Source organism: Acomys russatus, chromosome 19, assembly GCF_903995435.1.
Source record: "Acomys russatus chromosome 19, mAcoRus1.1, whole genome shotgun sequence".
NCBI lineage: Eukaryota > Metazoa > Chordata > Mammalia > Rodentia > Muridae > Acomys > Acomys russatus.
The window spans coordinates 34,964,974-34,985,393 of record NC_067155.1 but is presented as its reverse complement, the minus strand read 5'-3'; the positions used below and the strand labels follow the sequence as shown (position 1 = coordinate 34,985,393).

The following is a 20,420-nucleotide window of genomic DNA, read 5'->3' as shown; positions in this document are numbered from 1 at the left end:
TACTAGTGGACAGTAATCAAGAATGGAAGCAACCAACCAGAGCCAGCACAGCTCTAGGGAACAGCTGGAGCTATGGGAATTGGGTCTGTCCCCGAGGCCATCTTTCCCATCCCAGCATGCCTCAGTGCACGATCACAAAGCCTTTGAGAGCCACAGTTGGGTATAGCTGGTCAAGGACAAAGGAAACAGCTTTTAACCAAATGGAAAAAGTTCTCTTAGACTTTTTCTTACCCATTTTTCATAGCCTAGAAATATCCAAAACAGATTACGAAGCCAGGTGGGTGTGCACTGACAAGTGAAAATAGGGGCTGGGGAGCTGTTTTAGTGGGTGACACGCTTGTTCCATGCTGGGTTTCATCCCAGAATCCATGTGGAAGGCTGGCATGGTGGTAAGGGCGTGTGAGCCCAGCACTAGAGGATAGCGTCAGGTGTGGTCCAATGAGAGACCCTGCTCAAAAAACAGAGAGATGGAAGCTGAGGAACAATCAATACCTGAGGTTGATATGTGGCCTCTACCTACTAATGAGCAGTGTATCCCTGCACACAGACACACACACAGACACACACAGAAACACACACACACACACACACATACACACACACACACACAAAGTGGGTCTGGAGAAAGCAAGAGTGGAAAGAGTTTGTCCGTTTAGTGAACATAGTTTTCTGGAGAAAAGTTAACAGTTGACTTCAATTTTCAAAATAAAGCACATCTTTAAAGCACCCCGTTTTGCCTCAAGAAATTTGCCTCTTGGAGGTTAGGGAATGACCTGGGGCTGCCTGCTGCCTGCTGCCTGCACAGTTTTCACTGCTGCACCCTCAAAAAACTAATTTCTGTGTGTTACCAGAGAAATATGTGCGTGTCTAAGTCTTTGGAAAAATACGAGCCCCGGGGGCTTCAGAGTTACAGTTAGAGTTACGGAGACTGGGCTCCTCGAGGCTGCCAGCGACCACTCACCTGTTGCTCTGAGATGCTTTGCTGTCAGGGAAGCACTTAGTCCCCCAACCAGGCCACAGCATGCCGCAGGGCAGACGTGAAAGTTGCAAGTGGCTCCCGAGACCTCTGATGCACAGAAAATCCTCTGGCTTTTCATCAAGTGCAATGTCTCTGAGCCATTTTAACTCATTCTCCAGGCAGCCGAACCCCAGCTAATGCTTGAAGGAAGGTCAGGAACCAAAGACTGGCCTGCTGTTGCTCTTTTAATTGTCAGAGAGTGGGTTGCAGACACTGTGCTCCAGCACTGAGCTAAGTAGGATGGGGGAATGTGGATAGAAGGCTTACATGAGCCATCCTTGGCTACATGGTGAGTTCAAGTCTAGCCTGAGACGTATGAAACCTTCTTTCAACAAAGCAAAAAGAAACAGCAACCAAAGAGGCAGTAACCACGTAATTCCAGCAATTCTGTGGTGAGATGGGAATCAGAGACAGGAGAATGCCAGAGAGCTAGTGAGCCAGGGAGCTTGCCTTATGCAGCAGCAAAGACCCGATCTCGGACCAGGAAAGAGACAAAGACCAACACCCAAGGTTGTCCTCCAACCTCCACCTGTGCAGAGGCATGTGTCTGTCTGCACACGCCTGCCGCGCGCACGCGCACACACACACACACACACACACACACACACACACACACACACACACACACGGCTCCCATTCATTCCTGAGTAAAGTCCGGACTCACTAGCCTGGGCGAGTCTCCTTTAGTCCCAGAGGAGTCTCCACAAATGCAACAGTTTCTACATCTGTCAGTCTGTCTGTCTGTTTTGAGACAGGCTCTTGCCGTGTGCTCCACCCTCCTGCCTCTGCCTCCTAAGTGTTGGGATTATGTCTGTGAGTGAACCTGTGCCTGGACCCACATTCATTTTTTGTTCTTAAAATGGGCTGACAAATGCCTTAACCATGTCCTGCTCAAGCCATCCCTAGTTCTCTGGGAAGGATTGGTCTCCTATGTCTCAGCCACCCTCCAATGTTCTGCCACGCCTCTTTTCTATGCCCTGCAGCTCCTTAAAAGCATGTTTGTGCTTCTTCCTCCATGAAGGCAAGATCTCTGTCTCTGTCTCTCTCTCTCTCTCTCTCTCTCTCTCTCTCTCTCTCTCTCTCTCTCTCTCTCTCTCTCTCTCTCTCTGTGTGTGTGTGTGTGTGTGTGTGTGTGTGTGTGCACGCTCATGCGTGGGTAGCCACATGCCTATGGAAGCCAGACTACATCAGGAATTATTGTCCCTCTGACACTGTCCACCTGCTTTTGAGACAGTCTTTTGCCAGCCCAGGGCTCCCCAGAGCTCTCTTGGGCTAAGCTGGTGGGCAGCTGAGCCCCAGTGACCCCCCCCTCCATTTTCCTCCCGGCCCTGGGATTGCAGGTACACAGCTCCACATCTGGCTCTTTATGTGGATTCTAGGCCTGGACCTCATGCTGATGAAGAGAGTGCTCCACCAACTGAGTCAGCTCCCAGCCCCGCCGAGATTGCTCCAGTAATGCAGACTTCATCAGGCTGAGCTCAGTGGTCCTGCCCTAGTGTGCATCTCCACTGTGCAGATGAAATGGAAAGCCACTGGTGCCACGGGCAGCATCCTGTCCTGAGAGTGACGTGATAGTGGTGACGAGCCACACTACACTTGGACAAAGCGTACACTTTCGTGTAACAAGTACCTAGTGAGGCACCACAGTCCCATGCCCACCGTGAGGTGGAGGGACATGTGCGTCTCTGTATCCCAACACATGCCGGGTAGACTATGACCCCTCACTGAGGTGAGGTGGTGTGAAGAAAGTGATGCCTGGACTGGTGGGCAGCGGTCCCTCCTACCCTCCCAGACCGCCAATACTTTTTTTACTTTAGTGTACTTCATCCTTTTTAATTTTTATTTTGTGCTTGATGTGGGTGGTGTGTATGCCACACTACACCAGTAGTGGTCAGAGGGTTCAGTTCCCGCCTTCCACCTTTACATGGGCTCCAGGGATCAAACTCAGGTCATCAGGCTCGTGTTCAGCCATCCCACTGGCCCCTCGGGCAGAGTCATCGCCGTTATCCCGTATATAGGTCAACAGCGTCAGTAAACACTGTTCTTACTGGATGCAGAAGAGTCAACTTAAAGTCCGGTCCCTTCCTGTTGGGGTTGTTTTTTGTCTTACTTTCTCTTTGGTTTCTGTAAGCATCTCTCCAGTTAAGGAACAGAAATAGTGTGTGTGTGTGTGTGTGTGTGTGTGTGTGTGTGTGTGTGTGTGTGTGTGTGTGATATGCATATGGGCACACGTTCCGCGGCACGTCTGTAGCGTCAGGGGACAACTGTGTGGAGTTGAGTCCTTCCTTCCACTGTGACGTGGCTTCTGAGAATTGAGCTCAGGTTACCATACTTGGGCAGCAATCTCCGTTATCTGCAGAGCCATCTTGCTGGCCCCTGAGGCAGATTATTTACAGCAGCGGTTCTCAACCTTCCCAGTGCTACAGCCCTGTAAGACAGCCCCTCGTGTTGTGGTGACCTTCCCTCCCCTCCCCCCACAACGTCATAACTGTAATTTTGCTACTGCTAGTAATCATAATGTAAATATCGGATATGCAGGATGTCTGGTCTGTGACCCTCCCCAAGGAGTTGGGAACCTCTGATTTATAACAAATTAAGGCATTGTTGGAGATTTGTTGCATGCGGCTTATAGCTCAGGTACTTTTGGACTCACAGAAATAAAGACGTTTACCTGAGACCTGGAGTCCTGGCTACTGGGAGGTAGATGGAGGCAGGAAGCTCATAAACCGTGAGGTGAGTACGAAGTTGCCCAGAATGGGCAAAGTCATGAGACCTCGTCTCAAAATAAAAAGGGAAAGGAGTGTTGAGGCCATAACTCACTGGTAGAACACTTGACTAGGATCTTGACTAGAGGGACTGAGAGTGTAGCTCAGCCGTGAGCGCTTGCTAGCACGCGCTAGGCCTAAGTTCAACCCCCATATCACAAAAAGACAAGAAGAGAGAGGGAGAAATAAAGTGCTCTCACCTGTTAAGGCTTAGTTTAACTCTATACACTACCCCAGAGGGAAACACAGAGAAGGAAAGATTGGTTTTTAAGAGTTATAAAGGGTGTGTGTGTTTGTGTTTGTGTGTGTGTGTATGTGTGTGAGTGTGTGTATGTGTGTGAGTGTGAGTTTGTGTGTGAGTGTGAGTTTGTGTGTGAGTGTGTGGTGTATCCTTACACATCCTATTTCATGGCCTACGGGGACCCAAGCTTGGCTCTTCCCTATTGCATTGTGGGATGGGAAGCCACCTCCCTTGAGCTCACCGCTTGCTCTCCCCAGGTGTTCCTTCTGTCCACCACTGAGGCTTATGACATTTACACTCTGCTCCACACGCATAGTTGCATCTTTCTAGTCAGACGACAAACTACTAAATGTGTAACTATTAGTGAAAATTGGGATGTATACACAGTTTTCATATTGCTTTTGCCGTGCAAAGATGATCCGCTTCATGACTGCATGGTATTCAACAACTGACCTTCTGTTTGTACAGACAGACCTTTGGTTTTTCTTGAGTTTCTCATTGCCTTTATTTTCTGAAGGAGTGTGCAAATATGTATATTATCAACTATATAGCTATATATGAAATTTAAGTTTATATATACATATGTGTCTTTTAGTATGTTTAAGTACACTAAATACTACACACACACACACACACACACACACACACACACACACACACACGCCCCTCACGACGCACTCCTGGCAATCAGGGCACAAACTTAAGCGCTATTTTGAGGAACAACCGACCGATCTGAGAGGCTGTGTGAAATGGCATGAGCTCAGGGCTCATCAGTCACACAGAACATTAATCATTAATGTTTAAAGTTGCTCGGTTAAGACTAACAATGGATGCAAAACATTAAATTCTTAAAAAGCTTTAGGAGAGATTAGATTGCCCTTGGTCAAGGAGGGGGGGAAGTTGTTCCATATTAGTTTAAGTGTTTTGAGCTTGTGTGTATATGTTTTAATTAAAATCTAAAGAAGGAGCCTGGGCTCAGTGGTGCACGCCTTTAATCCCAGCGCTCAGTGAGGCAGAGGCAGGTGGATCACTGTGAGTTCAAGTCTATAAAGTCGAGTCCAGGACAGCCAAGGCTATACAGAGAAACTCTGCCTCAAAAAAACAAAAACAAAAACAAACAACAACAACAACCCGAAAATCTAAAGAAGAGCTGGGCATGTAGCTCGGTGGGTAGAGTGCTTGCCTGGCATTCCTGAGGCCCTGAGTTCTGCCCTCAGCACCACATAAAACCAGGCATGGTAGCACACGCCTGTAATCCTAGCACTGGGGAAGTGAAGGCAAACGATTAGAACTTGGAATCATCCTTTCCAGTTAGCTTTCTGTGACTGTGATAAGCACCATGACCCAAAGCAACTTGGGGAATGAAGGGCTAATATGTCCCAATCCTAGTCCACCATGGAGGGAAGTCAGTGCAGAAACTGCAGCAAGAGCAGACGCAGGAGCCATGGAGGAAAGCTGCTCACTGGCTTGCTCCTAGGTTCACTGTCGGTTACGTTTTTTATGTAGCTCGGGCCAATCCGATGGGGGCAACCTTTACTGAGGTCCCTTTTTTCAAGATGGCGCACGATGAAAACCAAGATTAGCCAGCTCATCATCTCGGAGTTCAAAACTGTGAGACGCTGCCTAATAAGAAATATAAAGTAAAGTAAAGTAAAATACAGTTAAACCATCCTTTTACAGGAAGAAAGCATGTTGGAACAACTTGCTATAATGAGCCCTCTCCTTGCTGTCGGGATGTCTGGGTTTCAATTACTTATGCACAGTTTTATTGCATTGCTTTACAATTTTGATAGTAACCGTGTTGGTTTTGTAATCAGGATTTCCTCAAGCCTTGCTTTGACCTTGCTGGGGGCGGGGCGTTTAATGGGTCAAGCTCACCTTTCTGGTGTCCTTGTGTATATATTGTGGTTATGGTCTTCATTCCTCTGCCCTTCTTCTCTCACCAGTGGTCTTGTGTGATCGTAGCATCATCTGAAAGGATGCAGGAGCTGGGGGCGGGGAGCCTGGGAGAAAGAACAGGCTGACACATGGTGACCTTGAGTAGAGCAGGTCCCTCCACTGATCCTTTACCCCTGGTGGGTGAGGGCACCCTGTAATACAAGATCTATGTGTGCTTAAAGTAAGATGCTCAGTAAACAGTCTGCATCCTCAGGAACCCAGAGTGGAAAAAGGTGCCTCTGCCGCACCCATCACCCAACAGTGTCCAGCTTCAAGTGCTGTTCAGAGATATCTCTCCTGGTGTGGGTGGGAACTTGCCAATGCCTATACCCTCCTCCTGCCAAGGTTCCACTGACAAGCCAAAGCTTTGTTGAGAGCTCACCTGCAGAACATGGGAAAAGGGTAGCTGCAGTGGAAGGTGTGTGCCTGGGATGGATGTAGGGCTTCTCTGTGGCTGTGTAGATGGAAGTAAGCCCCTTCCCCTAGTCTTCTCCAGCCTAGCTCTAGCTCTAACTCTGGCTCTAGCTCTAGTTCTGGCTCTGGCTCTAGTTCTAGCTCTAGTTCTACCTCTGGCTCTAGTTCTAGCTGTAGTTCTAGCTCTGGCTCTGGCTCTAGTTCTAGCTCTAGCTCTAGTTCTAGCTCTGCCTCTGGCTCTAGCTCTAGTTCTAGCTCTGGCTCTGGATCTAGCTCTAGTTCTGGCTCTAGCTCTAGTTCTAGCTCTGGCTCTGGCTCTAATTCTAGCTGTAGTTCTAGCTCTAGCTCTTGCTCTACCTGGCTGTAGCTCTAGTTCTAGCTCTGGCTCTGGCTCTGGCTCAGGCTCTGGCTCTGGCTCTGCCTTTGGCTCTGGCTCTGGCTCTGGCTCTGGTTCTGGCTCTGGCTCTGGCTCTGGTTCTGGCTCTGGCTCTGGCTCTGGCTCCCCACACATATATCTCAACCCTAATGCGCTACACAATGAGGACAGAGTAGCAGACAACTGGCTGAGAGGAGTGGCTGAAAACTCAGATGAAGGTCCCATGATCCTCTCTACTTCTAGAAAGGAACTGAACAGCCAACAAGCCCAGCTGGGACCACTTGCAAGCAGGCACAGCTGGGATTATGAAAGATGGCTTCTGTTCTGCTTAGATATTGCTATGCAGCAGTGCCTAGTGTTCAGTCTCTCTCTGACTGGCCTGGGCAAGCGAGGTTCCCACTGGGATCATCTTCCTCAAGGTGGTGACCACTGCCAAGTGCGGGCTCCCTCTCTTGCTGTGGTGGCTGCGCAGTGATTAATGGCAGGCGGGCACATTGCTCGGTGACCTCTACAGCCCCGCTGCTGCTGCTCTCCTTCACTCCTCATAACCATTGGCAAATATTAGCTCCCTGTGTCATTTCTCCTCATCAGCGGCTTTCACAGGTGACAAACCAGGTGCTCCTCAGATTGGCACTTAGTATATGCCCCGGCCCTCATGACAGGCTGACATCTGGCGGGCCATCCTTGAAGTTTCAAAGGAAGGGTGCCAGCAGGAATATTCCCAGGGGAGTCCCAGAGGGAACTTCAGTTCAGGGGCCTAGGGTTTGGGTGAGGCCAGCACAGCTGTGCACTCCCCCGGAACCTAAAGGTGCGTGAAGATAGACCTCCCACCACTAAATCAATGTGCATGTTTAAGAAAATGTATTTGATGGCCCCGCATGGCCCAAGTACTTTGTAATCAGTGTGTGTGTGTGTGTGTGTGTGTGTGTGTGTGTGTGTGTGTGTGTTATGTGCTAATATGTCTGTGCACGTGTGTGGGAGGGAAGGAGGAGTACACACCCATAATATGTGTCTGTGCACATGGATGTTAACGTCAAGTATTTTCCTTAACCATCCTCCACCCAATGTTTGAGACAGGGTCTCTCACCAATCTGGCCACACAGCTGGCTAGCAAACCCCCCGGAATTTTCCTGCCTCTGCCTCCCCAGGGCTGGAATTATAGGGGTTCACCCAGCTTTTCACGTGGGTGCTGGGGACCCAAACTCAGATCCTCATGCTTGAGCCGCCATCACTTTCCTGACTGAAGCCAACTACCCAGCCCCACATACCTTGATACTGATCGGTTTTTGCTTTGGAGATAAGGTCTTACTGTGTAGCCTAGGCTGGCCTTGAACTTGAGATCCTTTAGCACCAGCGTGTGTGTGTGTGTGTGTGTGTGTGTGTGTGTGTGTGTGTGTGTTGGGAATGGTGGGAGAGAAACATATACAGGTGTATGAAGGTGTGTGTGTGTGTGTGCATGCATGTGGAATCCAAAGGACAACTTTGGGTTATGTCATTCCTTGGGCACCATCCACCTTTTCTTTTTCTCTTCTTCTTTTTCTTCTTCTTTTTTTTTTTTTTAAAGAGAGACAAGGTCTCTCTCACTGTTGTCCCAGAACCTGCCACATAGGCCAGGCTGACCAAAAAGCCCCAGGCATCTGGCAGTCTCTGATCCTCAGGATTAGAAGGGTGCCCCAGAACACCTGGCTTTTCTAGAACTCTAGGAATCCAACTTGCAGGACGAGCACTTTACCAACGGAGCTGACTCCTCAATGCCGCCTTTTTATATTATATAGTTATGTAATTATAATATATAATATAAAGCCAGTTCCTCCTTTAAAAAAGGAAGAGCAGATTCAGCACTGGGGGAAACCTGTGCTGGCCAGAAGCCCCTCTTTTCCCTCACCATTCCCTCTCCACATGTGACTCCACCTCGGATCAAAGCCCTCAGGAGCCACCATTCTGAATAGCCACAACTGTCCACCCCCTGACTGTTCAGTGTGAAGAACCAAGGCGGGGCGGTGAGGTGGGGGAGGGGGAGGGGGCGGGGGTCATTCTGCATTTTAGTCACTTGTTTGTTTTTATTCCCAGTCTCATACACCCAGGGAGTCACGGGAGCTGATTCTGCCCACCCCCACCCCCCCACCCCCATGCCTAGTGGTGTTCCCAGTCCATGACATATTTGTCCAGGTGATCTAATTAGAAAACAGTGAGCATATTAGGGTTTTTTTTTTTTTTTCTCTCTTTGCTGTGACAGAAATGTCTGATGAGGGCAACTTTTAGGAGAAGTGTTTATTCTGTGTCACAGTTTGAGGTGAAAGTCCATGGCAGGAGGTGGGGGTGGGGGTGGGGACTTAGCGTATAAGGGCTGTGGTGGCGCACAGTCCTTAGACAGGAAGCCTACTGAATGTTGGCTCTCAGCTCTCTCTCCTTTGTACTCTGCCCAGAATCCCAGGCCCGAGCGGTGCCATTCACAGTCAGGGTGGGTCTTCCCAACTCACTTAGCCTACCCTAGAAGCCCTCTCATAGACCGGCCTAACGGTTTGTTTCCATGGTAATTATAAATCTCATCAGGCTGACAATTAAGATTAACTGCCACAGTGGGTATGCCAGGTGATTTCAATAAGCAAATGCTTAGATCAATGGGGGGAAAAGGGAAGCATTTTGGAAAATACTAAGCCCCTGAAAATCTTCCTGCTACACGCTGCACCCAGTATTGACAGATGGCCGGCAGACAGACAAAACTGTCTGCGCCTAGACTCTGTCACGTGCCATCTGACAGAGGCCAGGGGTGATGTAAAAACATCACACTCCAGGCTCCCTCCAGGGGTCCTGCTAAGTCAGGAGGTTCTGGGTGTGTCCTTCCCCACTCACCTCAGCTTCCATTCTGAGGAGAAGTCCATGAATGTTTTGTTTTCTCTGCCACAGGAGATACTGGCCCCCGCGAAGCCATGGCCCCCATGATCGTGGTTGCCCCAGGCAACAGAAGTGTGGTGGCAGGGTCCAGTGAGACTACCTTGGAGTGCATAGCCAATGCCAGGTACAGGGTGTCCTGTGGGCGTGGGGACACAGAGGGGGCATCGTCATCTGAAAACGCAGACCCTGAATACTTCAAAATATACATCTTTGAGATTTGATGTGAAGCCACAGTGGAAAATTTCAAACCTAGTCTCTTGTGTCTGATGGGTTACAGTCAAAAGACAGACACACTAACAATTTGAGGTGGGATTCCCTTTGGGCTAAGTGTGCAAAGTGCATACAAAACACAAATGAATTTCATGTTTAGACTTGGGTCCCATCCTTGTGCCATCTCGCTATGAATATACAACTACTCCAGAGGGGAAAAATCCAAAATGCCAAGTACTTATGATGGCTGAGCATTTCAAATAAAGGACACAGAATGTGGCCTAGAGGCCAGGGCGATGGCTCAGTCAGTTAAGCGCTTGTCACACTAGCACAAGGACCCGGGTTCTAGTCCCCAGCATCCATGTAAGAGCTGGGTGTGGTATCTCACTCTTGTAACCCTAACATTGGAGAGATGGAAACAGGAGGATTCATGGGGTTGGCTGGCCAGCCAATCCAGCCTATACAAGCTGCAGGTTAGTGAGAGACCCTGTCTCAAAATATAAGGTGGGAAATGATGAGAAAGACATCAACATTGACCTACCTTTAGCCTCTTCATGTACACACACACACACACGTCCACTCACACACTCAGAAAAAGAAAAAGAACCTGGACTTGTATAACCTCCTGTGAAGAGACGGGGATGTGGGGAACAGTGATTGAGCCCCACACTTCCGACTGCAGTGGGCTCGCTTATCCTGGGGCACTGCATGTCACATGTTGAAGAACGCAGGTAACCTCGTGCTGGATACGTCCCCACATTCATTGCCTCTGCAGTGGATGGAACTTTGAAGTTTAGCTCCCGGCGATGGAGAGCTCTCCTCAGCAATGACGACCCAAGCTATAGGGGGAGCCTTCCGGAGCAGCCAAGGGAAGCTAGTTCCTCTAGCCCTTGTGGTCCCGGGCATGCTCTGAGGAAGTTTAGATGGTCACACCTCCCATGTAGCTGTGGGTCTCCTAGTAGTAGTTATTTTAAGCATTCTTTTTTTTTTTAATTTTTTTTAATTTATTCTTGTTACATCTCAATGGTTATCCCATCCCTTGTATCCTCCCATTCTTCCCTCCCTCCCATTTTCCTGTTATTCCCCTCCCCTATGACTGTGCCTGAGGGGGATTTCCTCCCCCTGTATATGCTCATAGGGTATCAAGTCTCTCAGAGGAAAGATAGCAGGTTACCAAGAAGAGACTTGATTTTAAGCATTCTTTTCCTGGGCAAATGGAATCATTAGCACGTATGGTCCATTGCTGCCGCAATTAGCCATCCTTGCTCAATAGCCCCTGAGCAGAATGTCTCATCGAGGCAAGCCATGAGGGAGCGGAGCTGTATGTGGATTGATTTTTAAATGTCCATTGTTCAACCCGCCACGGTTCCTGGTAGAATTAGCTGTGTCAAGCTCGTGCCGAATGCCTGAAGTTATTATTACCGCCATGGCCATGATTCACCGCCACTGTCACCGACGCCCTTGCGCTCTCTCGCAGGCCCGTGGAGGAGCTGAGTGTGCAGTGGAAGAGAAACGGGGTTCGACTCACAAGTGGACTGCACAGCTACGGGAGGCGGCTCACCATCATCAACCCGACCTCGGCAGACACCGGGATGTACGTGTGCGAGGCGACGCTCCGGGGCAGCGCGTTTGAGCCAGCCAGGGCCAAAGCTTTCCTTTCCATCATAGGTAATGCTCATACCAGCAGTGGTGCTGGCCTGCGTCCTCGGGTAGCTCCAGGCAGGCAAGACAGCTGCTGTACATCCCGCTGACTTGCCACGTTTGTGCGTGTTCGCTGCCTCTGCAGACACGTGTGGGAGCCAGAGGCTGACATCAGGTGTCTCTTCCTCTGCTACCGTCCAACTTAGTTTTTCGAGATAGGCTCTCTCATTAGGACCTGGATCTTTCCATACTTCTGTAGCTCCTCATATGCAGTGAGCATATTGCTGACTGAGCCATCTCCTCGGTCCCACCGACTTTTACTTTTCATTACATTGATTGGTTGATTGATTGATTGATTGATTGATCATTGTATACGTATGGCTGGAGAGGGGATGCTCCCATGCCACAGGATGCATGTGGAGGTCAGAGGACAACTTGTAAGAGTCAGTTCTCTCCTCCCACCAGGTGTCCTGGGGAATCAAACTCAGGCCTCAGGCTTGGCTGAGCGCGCCTTTCGCAGCCGAGCACCTCCCTGTGCCCCCACTGACTTTATCTTTAGTGCAGTAAACGATGGCATGGTAGAGTTTATCTTCCAAGTTTGTCCCGTTTGCCTTGTCTTCAAAGACCAAAGCGGGGATGCCTGTCGCACCTTCCAGACGCAGCTGTACTCCTTATTTGTCTCCCTGTGACAGAACGCCTGATAGAAACAACTCGAGACAAGGCAGACTTACTTTAGTTTATAATTCCAAGGCATATAGGCCACCCTGGTGGGGAAGGCATGCTGGAGTGTTAGGCTCTCTCTGTGGCAGCAAGACCTTGCAGCCCCTAAGCTCTTGGCCCAAATCCCAGCTAGATTATAATAACCCTCAAAGATCTGTCCCCTGGAGCCAAACTCCACCAAAAGTTCTGAAGTATCCCCAAAATGCACCACCGACTGGAGGCCAAACACTGCAACATGGAAGCCCACAGGGAGGGGGCACTTCACACCATAACCACCTGCCACCGTAAGGCTTGAGGGTGGAGACGAGGCAGAGACCTCATCACAGACATTGTGTGCATCTCCTGGCCTTTCTCTCGTCCCAAAGTCCTCCCTGACTCTCCCTGGCTCTTACGATCTGTACTCAGAAGTCAATCTATGTGACTTTGACTCAGAAGGAAACAGAGACTGCCAGCTGCTTAAAAAAAAAAAAAAGAAAGAAAGAAAAAAGGCCAAGTATGACCCAGAGGTGGGGTGGGCAGATAAAGTTAAATTCAGTGAGTTGCCACTCTCTGAGCACTAGGAGATCAGTCATGAGAGCGTGGCCTGGGCTGAGGCTGAGGGAATTGCAAGCTCATCACTAGATTATGATATGCGCACGTTACCCTGGAAGTGAGTACCCACGTTTTATTTTCCCAGCATCCTGCGTGGTCACGAGTTTGTTCTTAAAATGGCTGCAGCTACTGTCCTGGTGACCCGTTGTTCCTCAGTAGAAGCCGCTGCTGATAGAGAGCGCCTCACAGGCAGCTTCACGCCATCTCTTACCTGAAATGAGAGGAGTTGAAGATGGCAGGGGAAAAAAATCCTCCCAGAAGAATCGCTCTTTCCATCATACATTTTTGCAGTTTGCCGTTTTTGCAAAAATAAGAGAAGAAAACACAGACAGATTCCTACGCAATTAGCAAGCATCCAGGAGCATAGCGTGGACGGCAGTTGGCCTGAGCATTCTCATGTTTGGTAGACACTGGGGTGCTCTCCATGTGACTGCACCCTCCAGAAGAGGTCATGAGGGCAATCAGAGTCTGGGCCATAGAGGAGAGTCGCCCATCACCGCGGATCCCACCCGAGGGTCTGAGCTCTCCTCCGGCTGCGGGTGTTAGATGTTAGATATGGATGTGAAAATCACATCCCATTTTCAGTAGAGACTTGATCTATGGCCCGCCTGAGCACCCTGCACTATAGATTGAACCAAAATTAAAATTTGTGATGTGTAAATCTCTCGCAGACAGGACTATATTGTGTTAAAAAACATTTTAAGGTAATTTAAACAAGTGAGGAAATTTATCTCCCCTATAAACTCAGATGTTTGTCTCTATCACCATTCCTTTCCCAAGTATTTAAATCTATCATCCCAACTTTGATCTCGAATTCATATCAAAGTCGGGGTTTTGTGTTTAGCACTCACCATCAGTCATGTTACGGAAGGCTCTTTGTGCCTGATAAAGGCACAGCAACATGTTTCCATTCTTTTGTGTATGTGTGTGTGTGTGTGCACGCGTCTGCACGCACATGCATGCTCATGTATGTGTTGACACTGAGTATCTTCCTCAATCACTCTCAACCTTATTTTAATTTATCTGTGTTTGCTGGCTGTCCTCGAACTCTCTCTGTAGACCAGGCTGGCCTCAAACTCAAATCTGCCCTCCAACCATATATTCTTATTTTTGAGATTTAAAAAAAATAGATGTGTGTGTGTGTGTGTGTGTGTGTGTGTTTACAGCTGCCTGCATAAGCCCAAAGAGAGCCCCAGGTCCTCTGGAGCTGGAGTCAAAGGCAGGTGCGAGCCTCCTAATGTGGGTGCTTGGAACTGAAGCAGAGTCCTCTGCTAGAACAAGACATGCTTGTAACCACTGAACCATCTACCTTAGTTTCTGAGATGGAGTCTCTCCCTGACCCTGGAGCTTACCACTTCATCTAACACTGACCAGCCGTCAGGCGTTAGAGATCCTCCTCTTTTCACACACTGCATCCCTCAGTGCTAGAGGGACAGGGGCGTGCCACCGTGCCCCATCTCTTTACACGAGTGCTGAGGGCACACGCTCAGAGTCCCATGCTTGTGCAGCAAGTACCGCCCCCACTGAGCCGCCCCTCGGCCCCAGGGCTCTGTCTCAGTAAGGCTGACTTCCATCCCGCTTTTGTTTAGAAGTTGTTGTGACAGGTGGAATGTTGTGCTTGGGCCACATTGGAGGAAACCCTGAAAACAGAGTTTCTGTTGATGCAAGGGACTCAGAGTTTGTCACCCAGTCCAGCCACCACATCGGGGAGGGATCCTGGGGAAGCGTGACCAATCTCCCAGGCTGTCACCAACAGAGCTGGGTAGAGAGCTACTGATATGAGGATGCAGATGAACGAAAGCAAGGGAGATCGCCGTCCAATTATGTCCATTTCACACTGATGAGACGAGACAGACGGCAGCGGCTATTTACTCTGTCTGTCAGCTGCTGTTGGATTACTCAATTCCTGGAGTCTAAGCAGGAACCCTGGCTCTCATCGCTAGAAGGTACCTGGCACCCACCCGGCAGAGTCCGGAGTCCTGTTCGCCTACTTCCCTCACTGCTCTGTCATCCTGCTGTCCCCATGACCGGTCTCCTCCTTCTGACCTCTGCTGTGACAGCTCCCAGCTCGCACTCAGAGGCTGCTATATAACCTGGCCCCATGACATCCTCTGGTGCCATGAGTTCCTCCTGTGCCCCCACCTTCTTCTTCTCAGTGGCACCTTCCAGGCATAGGAACCACTATGCCTACCATAGTGGATGGGACTAGAGGAAAAGCCCCGCCCTGCATCTGCTGACAGACTGTGGGCTTGGCTACTGCCAGGGAACATTCTTGTTCTGTGCTGGAGATCTCTCATGGCTGCAATGGCCTTGCCTCCAACTTTGCACTCCCTAAGCAGTTCTGCCGTCTCCTGAGCACAGCCTCTGCCTCTGCATCCAGTGTCTGGGGCGTGCTCTGGGGGAGACAAACCCTGGATGTGCCCGCTCAGGCTCTGAGCAGCTGTCTTGTGACTGACCTTGGATGTCCATTCTTTAGTTTTTGGCAAGCTTACCTGTCAGTGAGGCTAGCTGTCCCTTGAGAACCTCCCAGAAGTCACTGTGCAGGAGTCTCTCTCTGCCATGCTCTGTGGCAACTGGCGGGTGGTAGCAAGTTATGTGGCAGTGAGGTCTAAGCATAGGCTACAGAGTTTGCTTCTGACTGTGCTGGTAACTACCTTTAATGGGAGTCTTGGGTGTTCTTAGCCTTGGTTCTTATCCCTGACGCGGAGAAGCAATGGATAAGGCCACTGACCCACATGATGGAGAGGCAATAAGACAATATCACCTCAGAGTGCTGAAAGGACGACTTCACATGCTGCTGGCATGACTCTGTCACAGCGTGCCTTGCATTGGGCTGGCTAGTGAGTGCATATGTCACATCCACGAGTGTACACGTCACATTCTTTTCACACTAAAAGCCACGATGCTCTCGCCACCCATGGAAGCCTTCGGAGCTTCGGGACACAACAAAGGATGGCGACTGTGATGGTTAACTGTCAACGTGACCACAGTCCAGAGTCACCTAGGAACCGTCTCAGTGAGGGACTGTCCAGCTCCAGTTGGCCTGTGGGCATGTCTGTGAGGGATTGACCTACTTAAGTTAATTGGTGCAGGAAGAGCCAGCCTATAAGTGGGCAGCACCACTCCTTGACTCGGCCCTGGACTGTGGAGAAAGCAAGGCAAGTACTAAATGTGCCTGCGGTCATAGTCTCCGTCCTTGACTTTAGATGTGATGCAACCAGCTGTTTCAAGTCTCCCACTATAGCTGTTCTTCCTTGTAGTGGTGAACTGTAACTGGGATTGTGAGCTAACACAAGCCCCGTCTCCTCCACGTTTCTTTTTGTGAGGGTATTACATCACAGTACCAGAAATGAAAGTAGGGCAGTGACTCTTACCAGTTACAGCACCTTGGATCACCGTGGGGGACAGTTGTGCACCTCGTCCTCACGACTGGCGGATTTAGCATGTCCTGCAGGGAACCACAGCTGTTCTGCACACCCACCCCTGCCACCGGGCACAGAGTTCCTTCACGCCCGCCCTGGTACAGGAGCAGAGAGAGGCTGTGTTAGTTACTTTTCTCATTGTTGGGATAAGACAATAACTGACCAAAGTAACTTAAGGAGGCTGGGTTGTTTCTTTGGCTCACAGTTTGGGAGCTCATCCTAGTGGAGAAGGTATGGTGGCAGGAATATGAGACAGCTGGTCAAACTGCATCCTCAGGCCGGGGGGGGGGGGCGGGAGTGTGTATGTGTGTGTGTGCGAGAGAGAGAGAGAGAGAGAGAGAGAGAGAGAGAGAGAGAGAGAGAGAGAGAGAGAGAGAGAGAGAGATGGGTGTGGTACTCAGCTTGCTTTCTGCTTTAAATCTAGCCCAGCGCCCAGCCTAGGGAATGGTGCTGCCCACACTGGAGGGAGTAGGGAGGGGGCCTTCTTTTCTCAGTTAAACCCTCCCTGCAAACATCCTCATGGACACTCCCGGAGGTGTGTTTCCATGGCGACTCTAAATCCAATCAAGCACACGATGAAGATTGACCAACGCAGCAACCATTCCGGAGAACTCTATTTCTTGCAGAGCTATTTTGACTCCCTGGACACAGATCACTCAGAAACCCAGATACTCTAAGACACAGCCAGTCCTGGTGGCCGATACAGTGTCACACAGATGTGCAGCTGTTCTGCAACTGACACCGAGCACCTAACCTAACAGCTGTTTATATCCCGTGTCTAGTCCCTGCCTCCCTCCTTGGTTCCTCTTCTGTCCCTCTTCTCCATCCACCCCTTCTCCATCCCTCCTTCCTACCACCTGTCTTTCCCGCTCCTTCCTCTCTTCCTTCCTCCCCCTCCTTCCTCTCTTCCTCCTTTCCTTCCATCTTCAAATCTCTGCCCCGCCTCTCCCCTCCCCTGGTTCCTTATAGAGAAAGTTCTGCACTGTTCGGTCTCATGTCATTAGACCCTGCCACTCAGGTAACCCTGCTCTCCCACTCTTTCAGTTTTAAGATTGGTGGCCTTAGTCCCACCTGCAAAGTTCGTCATGTCACAATCAGAGCATACAGGTTCCAGGGGGGGATCTGCTGTAGGCATCCTGGGAGCACTCTGTCCGCTACAGGGAACAAGGCACGCAGTGTGGATAGTGACTGCAGACAATGGCACCAGCATGACACCAGAGGGAAGCCAGTGTGGCAAGTGAACTGAGAAGAACAGGCCTGGGACTCCGACTGAATCCACCACCAAGCCCCAGGGATGTACAACGTGGCCTGCGTATGCACTGACCACCTCCACTGAGGCTGGTTGTGCAAGCCAGGAGGTCTGCTTCGAACCCCTGTCGTGTGGGAATGTGGAGAATTCAAAGAAGGCCCCTACCTAGGGAGAGGCTCTAACTCTGGTTCTGATCTGCAGCCGGGCCATCTGCAGGACATTCAGCCGGTGCTGGCGTTGTCTTTACTCTGACTTCACCCAGGGCATGACACTCCTCTGATGTCTCTATCTTATGTCTATAGACGCAAGTGTCCGTTTCAAGCCCTGGTTTTATTGGCTGCAGCTATGATCGATATTTAACAGTTCTGTGCAGGCCTGTGCCAACTGGGCACTCTTGAAGAATCTCCCGTTTGCCAAGACACCGGCTCACCCAGTTGCCCTCGGAAGACCAAGCGGTAAAAAAGGTGCACGCCGTAGATAACTATCCTCGGATCATCTCTCTGGGGTTCAGCCATCATCCTGAAGACTGTGTGGAAACAAGCAGTCACGGGTTGGGGAAGGCCCCTGAGAGCCGCCGTTGCATTGGGGTGGCATGAAGAACCCACAAAGAGAGACTGTGGCTCGTGTGTGTCAGGGAAGAAGCGCTGTGAAGAAGCCCGTGTCGCTGTGACAGCTCTAGCGCCTAGCCTGTCGGCTCACCTACCTGGCAGGCTTCCAGGAACAAGGTTCAACAGGCTGCTTGAAGGGTCACAATGTCTCCTGGTGTCTCTAGGCCACCTTTCCCCACATGGGTGAGAGAGGTGTGTGTGTGTCTGTGTGGCCGGTGGGGGTAGAGTATCTGCCTGGTTGTGTAATGTGCTCACCTCTGCTTGGCGTGAGTGATGACGTCCCTTCATGCATGCCCAGCCTCAGAAGCACTGTGTGGACTCACTGTCTCCCTCCCCAGCCTGGTGTCACTGTACACTCCTGGGAAGCTAAGAATATAAATAGCACCTGGGTTTCTTAGTAAATTTTCTATCGCCGCGATAAGACACCATGACCAAGACAAGTTATGTTTTACAAAACAGTTTATTGAGTGGGTTACCGTTTTAGAGGGTGAGTCAATGACCATCACGGCAGGGAATGTAGTAGCAGGCGGGCGTGACACTGGAGGAGTATCTGAGAGAACTTGCTTATCCGTCCCCCCCAATCCAAAACCACAAGGCAGAGGGAGCTATTGGGAGGTGATGGGAGGCCTTTGAAACCTCAAAGCCTGCCCTCAGGGACATACCTCCTCCAACAAGGCCACACCTCTTAGTCCTTTCCAAATAGCTCCACCAAATGAGGTTCAAGCATTCAAATATATGAGCTCATGGGGGCGGGGCATTCTTATTCAAGCCACCGTACTGTGGCCCTGGAGGTGCTGAGCATCCTCGGGACTGGTGTATGTTGTCAAGTGTGTTGCCCATTGGACACAGAATGAGGACAGGCACTTCCAAGGTGGCATGCAGCAACACTGTTTACATAACGTTCTTAAAGTGAAAAAGTAGCAAAATTACGGGGAGGGGTCGGCATGCCTTGGGCTGGTCATGGGGCTTAAGACGGCATCTTCAGGATGAAGAACCATTCTGTGCTCCGACTCTGTGTGGACACATGACCCTGCATGTGTGGTCACCGCACATGAAACTAAACACATGTGCTTGCACATGCAAGTGTATTGATCACACAGGTGACATGATCAGACTTAGTTTAGGAAGGCATTACCAGTGAGGTGATTGCTACAGAGCTAAACCCGGGAAGACATAAACAACCTCTATACCCCAGGGTGGGCACCACAACAAAATCTAGTTTAATGAGCCAGCGGGGTTCCAGGTTTCCTACAGGGCATGGGTGAGGGGTCACTTACTGGAGCATGGTTGACTACCTCACCAAAAAAAGCATGCTAACATGGATGACTACTCCCCCATGGCCACACAGATGGAAGTGTTCACTTCCATTAGCTTTCCACACTCGTTTTAATCCGGCACATCCCACAACCAGGAGACCATATTTAGCTGGGGCACAGTTATATACAGTTAGCTGGGAGGTGCAGGAGGGAGTGGCCGAGAGAGCAGATACGGGTCTAATGACCTTACCTGATTCTACCAGGGAATGTCAACAGGCATGAGAGGGTGTCTCGGGAAAGTCACAAGTGCTTTGATGAAGATGGTTATGGCTGTTACCCTATGAGGACAGAGTTCTACAGGGTAAACTGAGGAAAGTGTATATGTGCTTTTCCCGTCTTGTGTCTCACAACTGCCTCGACCTTGGCAGTTATCTAAAAATAGAACGTTCGACTGAGGAAATGGAAACTGTAATTAATCATGAGCAAATGTTGATATTTAACTTAATTTTCCCCCTTCTGCCCTCATGTCCTTTTAATCAGCTCATGATGGTAGCTATTGACTTTAGCATCCACTGATGAATATGGGCCGTGACCTGTGCGTTAAGGTCCTTGACAAGTCTCTACCACTGTGGAGTTACAACATAAATAGTGCTGCTAGCGTTACTATTGATCAGAGAGACGCGGCCGAGCGGGGAATATATGTGTGTGCAAAGACCAGCTAGGAAAAGGGCAGGCTTCAAATCATTACAGCGAGTCTCCTAGCCTGTTCTAGTCACAAGGCTTCCATCTAGTGAAGCCACAGTCGTCGCCGCAGAGCAGGTGGGTCGTTGGGGCAAGTGCTCTTGATCAAGAGGTCCAGGTAATTGCAAAACTGATACCCACTTTCTGCCCGCTCAGAAACCTTCAGTCTTTTCTCCTTTGAACTGCTAAGTTTTCATTTCTGTTCCCGCCTTTACGTCCCGCCCTGGTGGTGGTGGTGGTGGTGGTTGTTGTTTGTGTGCATGGGGGAGGGGCTTAAGATGTAGTCAGTATAGCAGACACACCAAGCCTTATTACCTTCGTTTAACACTACTACA

At 50.0% G+C, this 20,420-nt stretch overlaps 1 protein-coding gene across 1 annotated transcript in view; it reads left to right on the top strand.

Annotated features, from left to right (window-relative positions):
• The window catches only part of Sdk1 (sidekick cell adhesion molecule 1), a 952,579-nt gene that overhangs the window by 664,403 nt on the left and 267,756 nt on the right, over window positions 1-20,420 (top strand). The window contains exons 6-7 of the mRNA XM_051161155.1: window positions 9,660-9,771; window positions 11,335-11,525. Coding sequence (XP_051017112.1) covers window positions 9,660-9,771; window positions 11,335-11,525 — 303 coding nt within the window. The remainder of the gene's footprint in view (window positions 1-9,659; window positions 9,772-11,334; window positions 11,526-20,420) is intronic.